The 5,997-nt window shown below is 33.8% G+C and overlaps 1 protein-coding gene across 1 annotated transcript; it reads left to right on the top strand.

Annotated features, from left to right (window-relative positions):
• The first annotated feature begins 1,575 nt into the window (after positions 1-1,575).
• Positions 1,576-2,520, top strand: LOC118628565 (olfactory receptor 52K2-like). Its single transcript, XM_036259545.1, has one exon. It carries the CDS (start codon positions 1,576-1,578, stop codon positions 2,518-2,520), a length of 945 nt encoding a protein of 314 aa, XP_036115438.1.
• The last annotated feature ends 3,477 nt before the right edge of the window (positions 2,521-5,997 follow it).

Raw genomic sequence — 5,997 nt, 5'->3', positions numbered from 1 at the left:
GAAGAGTAATGGCACCTGTCGTAATTGTATCCAATATTACGATGGGCCTCAGGCAGAACAGTGAGACCATCTCTTTGTGGAGGTAAGAAAACCAGGTTATAGACAGCAGAGGTGTGGTTCAAGTCAGAAAGGAAGATTCAGTGCTTCCATGAGAAGGGAATGGAGGAGCCTAGGCTGGAGGTCCTAGGTCTAGTCACAGCAGTAAAGACATAGCCTTTGTGATTCTCTGAAAAATGACACAACTTCTTGACTTGACAAAAAATAAGGTAGAAGAAGATTAACCTCATATTTAAGCTGACATGTGAACGTTCTTCATGTTTTTTGTCAACCTAGCCTCAGAGTTTAGTCCCGAACTACATTTGCTCAAAACCTTGTTTTTATTAAATTTTGTTTTATTCAGACTAACATGATACCTTATATTATATAAGCTTATTTTACATAAATATTTGAACCAAAGTAATGATTTATCAATTTAAAATTTAGAATTTTTAGGATATCTTGACTAAACAATTCTTCATACATTTCAAGATACACTTCTTATAATCTGGCCCAGGCTTGTGTTGAGGACAGTCACTCGATGAGTCTCTCTTGCATCAATGTTTCTCTCTCTTTCTCTCTTTCTCTTTCCTTCCCTCTCTTTCACTCTTTCTAAGAAAGAAAAAGTCAGTGGAAAAATATCCTCAGGTGAGTATGGACAAAAATAAAATAAATAACATGATATCTTGAGCCAAGAGTTGCATTTAAGTTTACTTTGGGAAGCAAAAATCAGCATCAAGTTCTTTGTATAACTGAAGAATATATTATATAACTTCTAGAATAATTTAATTGATCATATTTATAAAGAAGATAAATATCTAGTTGCCTAATGCCCATGTTTTCCAGTCTTAGTCACTTTCTGTGCTGGATTATCTTTGCAAAATAATGATTTCTTACCATTCTATTTGGATGATTTTATGAAGATAAGGCTCCTTCCTTTATGAAGTCAATGACTCACTTTTCAATATAAGATCAGATTTGTTCTCACTTCTTTATTGACTCAATTTATCTTTGGTATTTCCCACATCATCTTTTTCCTTATAACTGTAAGCTCTACTTTGGGAGTAGGGTAAGAGTGGTTAAATATACAAATGGCTAATCAAATTCATGATGATTGGCCTTTTAATTTTTTTACTGTTTCAGATGGTAAGAAATTATATCTCAGTATTCAGAAATATATCAACGACTACCTCTATAACACTACATAATATTAATAAAATGTATTTAGCCAAGGCAGAGGAAAGAGAGAGAAAAAGTGAAGTAGGTAAGGGAAAGAGAGAGAGAGAGAGAGAGAGAGAGAGAGAGAGAGAGAGAGAATTCCTTTCTACTATTATTCTTACCCCAAATGGACAGTCCCATGTATCTGATACATTAAGACAATTTATTAGCAAAGAAATCATTCAATAACCAGTTGCATATTACAAGATATTATCATTTTTCTCTGACCATAACAATGACAAAAAAGCTTTAATCTTTATATATTTAAAATATTTATGATGTTTAATTTGGACAGGATCATGGATATCCATTATTTGCATAATGGTAGGTGATAACAGGACCAGTCTTCAACCCACCACCTTCCTACTGCTTGGCATTCCAGGATTGGAGGATGCCCACATATGGATCTCCATGCCTTTCTGCTTGGTCTACCTAGTGTCGCTGATGGGAAATGTTGCCCTTTTATTAATTGTCAAGACAGACCACAAACTTCATGAACCTATGTACATCTTTCTATGCATGCTCTCAATGGCTGATTTGATGCTTACTTCGTCTACACTTCCCAAGATACTCAGTCTCTTTTGGTTCAATGACAGAGAGATCTACTTTGAAGCCTGCCTCACTCAAATGTATCTTATCCATTCTCTGTCTACAATGGAATCTGGATTTATCTTGGCCATGGCTTTTGACCGCTATGTAGCTATCTGCCACCCACTAAGACATTCCACTATCTTAACACCTACAATGATTGTAAGTTTGGGTATGCTCATTGTCTTCAGAGGAGCTGTCCTCCTCAGTCCACACCCTTTCCTTCTGAGGTGGCTTTCCTACTGCAAAACGAATGTCATCTCTCATACTTACTGTGAGTTTATGTCTCTGATAAAGCTGGTTTGTACTGAGACCAAGATTCATAGAGCCTACGGCCTAATTGTGGCATTTCTGACAGGGGGAGTGGATTTCATATTGATCATCTGTTCCTATGTCTTTATTCTTTTCACTGTCTTCAATCTTCCATCCAAAGCTGCCCGCCTCAAGACCTTAAGTACCTGTGTCTCTCATGTGTGGGTCATCTTGGTGTTTTATACACCAGCCTTTTTCTCTTTTCTCACTCATAGATTTGGTCATCACATTGCTCCACATATCCACATTTTGGTAGCCAATACATACCTACTAATTCCACCCATGATGAATCCTATTATTTATGGTGTTAAAACCAAAAGAATCAGGGAAGGATTCTTTAAGTTGCTTGCAGTAAAATGTGTTTGACTAAGCAGGGCTTGAGATTCCCCAGCTCACCAAAAAAGATAAGAGTTATTAAACAGCAAATGTTAAAAATGAATCAGCATTATCTTAAAGTAGAAAACTTTTCATCTGAATTTTGGATTAATCTTGAATAGTAAAACTTGGTAAGTCTGTTGACATTCAGTGAGAAGTAGCAAGAACAGAGGATACAGAATTAGAAAAAATTATAGCACAATTTTTATTATTATTCTTTATCTTCTCAAAACTAGTATTTACTAGTCTTCAAGATTTAATAAGCCATAAGTAACCTTATCTTAAAATAATGTTAATGAAGTCTAATTTATGTTATTTTCTTTTATGAGTCATGCTTTTTGTGTCATATCTAAGAAATTTATTGTTTAACTTTGGGTTATGAAAATTGTCTCCTATAAATTCTTTGAAAATAATTGTTTCTTGAGATGTGAGATTTTGAATAAGGTTTATATATGATACAGGGATAATAACTTATAATCCATTGTTGTGAATTGGAGTCTTAAATAAAGTAATATGCATTAATAATTCTGGACATAATCAAATATAGTTTCTTCATTATGTAACAAAGTTTCCTAATGTCTATGTATCCCTCCTGAATCAAATATAGTACGTTTTTTACGAAACAACAAAGAATAATATAAAATTAAAAATAGCAACATATTTACTTCTGTATAACAGTACTAGATGACATAATAAAGTAGTCAGGTCCTTGTGCCCATGCATAGAATAAAAGTGAATGGGAAATTTATACATGCCAGTTAATCTTGGTGTATTTTATGGATTACTCGAACTCTATGAGAAATGTTGCATTTGGTGATGTAGTTTTAAAAAAAGAAAAAAATTATATTTTTGTAGAAAAAATAAAAAATGTTGAATAACTTTTATTATTCATAATGTGAACACAAAAATATACAATATTCTCTGATATACATGATAGTTACTTTTCTAGAATATCCAGCGCATGTTTACATGTTAGAAGCATGAAAAGATAATTTATAAAAACTAGTAAAACGAGGTAATAAAAAAATCTACATTCCGAATAGTAAATACAAAGCAAGGTAAAATTATACATTCAAAACATTATAGTATTTTTCAAGTTTTATTTTATTTTTTCCATCACCATGTATCCCCCTATACCCTCTCCCATCTCCATACACCCTTCTCCCCTCCAGAACACCACACTGTTGCTCTCCTCCATGAATTCTTCTTCTTTTTATTTCCCTTGTTGCTCAATCTCTCCAGTTGCCCACAAGTTCCTCCCACCTTGAGCTGTCAGTCTGCACAATCTATGAGTCTCTCTCCGTTTTGCTTTTTACTTTATTTATTACGTTCCACGATTGAGTGAAATCATATGGAACTTGTCTTTCTCTGACTGCTTTATTATACTTTGCACAATGTATAGTATTTTTTTAACTACACATTATCCAGTAGCATATCTGAAGTTTCTCTCAGACTCAGAAGATTTTGGTGAGGGTGTGAAGTACCAAGGAATTACTTTTTGTATTGCAGGAGGATTCACTCTGTTTTATATTGGCTAAATCTAATAGAGCCTCCCAAATTGTGACAAAAACATACCAATAAATTTCTAAAATGTTTCCTACAGTTCATCAACTGTGTTAGAAATCACTGACACAACTACAGCATTAACTATAGTTTCTGATCCATAGTAAACACATTATAAATGTTGGCTACCCTCATTGTTTTTATTATTATTAAAAATAGAGAGAGTAAAGTATAATATAAGAATTCCAAACATGTTTTGAAAGAAAACAGTTTTTAAATATAGTGTCCATGTAGGGAATTTATGATACAATGGAAAACTCAACTCATTAAATTTCAAATGTGAGTTTAAATAATTCAATATAAAACCAACAAATAAAACCATGGAGTTAGCTGAAGTAATTGAAATGCCATGTTCTCTGGATCACTAGATATTCGGCTTTTCTATATTTGTATATTTGTATTAGGGATACATTGGATACTGTCTGGGCTTAAGAAAAATGATTCTAGAAATAGCTCTGACCTTAGTGCCTAATTCTGATTAGACTCAGGAATAATGCTGTTAAGAAATTTAACTATGCAATTATGTTTCTGTGTGAAGTGTAAAGTCCATTTAAGTCTAAGTCTAACATGCTTTGCAAATAATTACATCACAAGTCTTCTAAACACACAACAATGCCTATTTCTGGTTACAATGTATTGGCAAATTACTGTTTTGATTTTATTTTTTCTCATTATGGGTCATGAAATTCAACATGCAATTAAAAATTAGCTCTTAATTATAAATGATAATGATTTTCTCTATTATTATAAAGTGTATTTCCCATTAAAACCATTGTGGCTTTATGGAATTGCTCTCACAAAGCAGTTTAAAATTTACCAATTTTAAAGTTAACTCTCATAATTAATGTGACCTCATTCAGCAACTATGTTCTAGGGTAAGACTGTTGGAAATATTTACTTATATCAAAAGAAATTCCGAAATGATAAACTTTGAAGAAAGTCTCTAAGATTTTGTAAAGGAATATATCTGAAGTCAAGATCATAAGAATCTATGTTCTGCTCCAGCACCCTCATTTTAAGAACATGAACAGATTGGCAAATATCCAGGAAAGTAAGCTGATGAAGCATATAGACATCATCTCTTAAAAAAAAAAAAAAAAAAAAAAAAAAACAGCATGGCCTAAGGACTTTTATAGATGTCTTCACATGTTTAAGGGTCTGTGATAGGAAGTGAATATATCTTTTTCTCTATGGCTTCAAAAGGAAGCCAGTGTATGTCGTACCTGACAATAGCGAAAAATCGAACCCAAGACTCTGCTCCGCAGGCCCATGCAAAACTGCTGAGCCAAAATGGCCAGAGCCAAAATCCAGTGTATCTTTAAGTAGATGCTAAAAGGGAAGTTTTCAATTAAAAACTAATAAAAAAGAAATTTACCTGTCAAATAAAATTCCAAAATATCTTTTTTCCCCGTTATATACTTCAAAATCTCAAATTGGTGGGCCAATTTGGACGTTGAGGATAAAATTTGCCACAGGTGGGTATCTTGTTCCAAACCATATTTTTAAAATATGTTTTTATTGATTTTTTAGAGTGAGAGGATGGGAGAGAGAGATGGAAACATTGATGTGAGTTAGATACATCAATCAGCTGCCCCCTGGACAGCCCACTGGGGACTGAACCTGCAACCCAGACATGTGTTCTGACCAGCAATGGAATCCAGGGCTCTCAGTTCGTAGAACGCGGCTCAATCCACTGAACCATACCAGCTGGGCACGACCCATTTTATAGGTAAAAAGAAAAAGAGCCAGTACTTAGTAGGACACAGAGTAAAGGAAGGCTCTTCAATTGTCTGACAGCAAGCTCTGGTGACCCAGGGAATCCAATTGTGCTCCATGTGTCTATAATAGATCTCAGTGCCATATGGAGTTTGCAGTAATCTCTGATAAGAAAATCATATCATTGGA

The sequence above is a fragment of the Molossus molossus genome, unplaced genomic scaffold, assembly GCF_014108415.1.
Source record: "Molossus molossus isolate mMolMol1 unplaced genomic scaffold, mMolMol1.p scaffold_m16_p_13, whole genome shotgun sequence".
In the NCBI taxonomy this organism is placed as follows: domain Eukaryota; kingdom Metazoa; phylum Chordata; class Mammalia; order Chiroptera; family Molossidae; genus Molossus; species Molossus molossus.
This window is presented reverse-complemented; position numbering and strand designations above follow the sequence as displayed.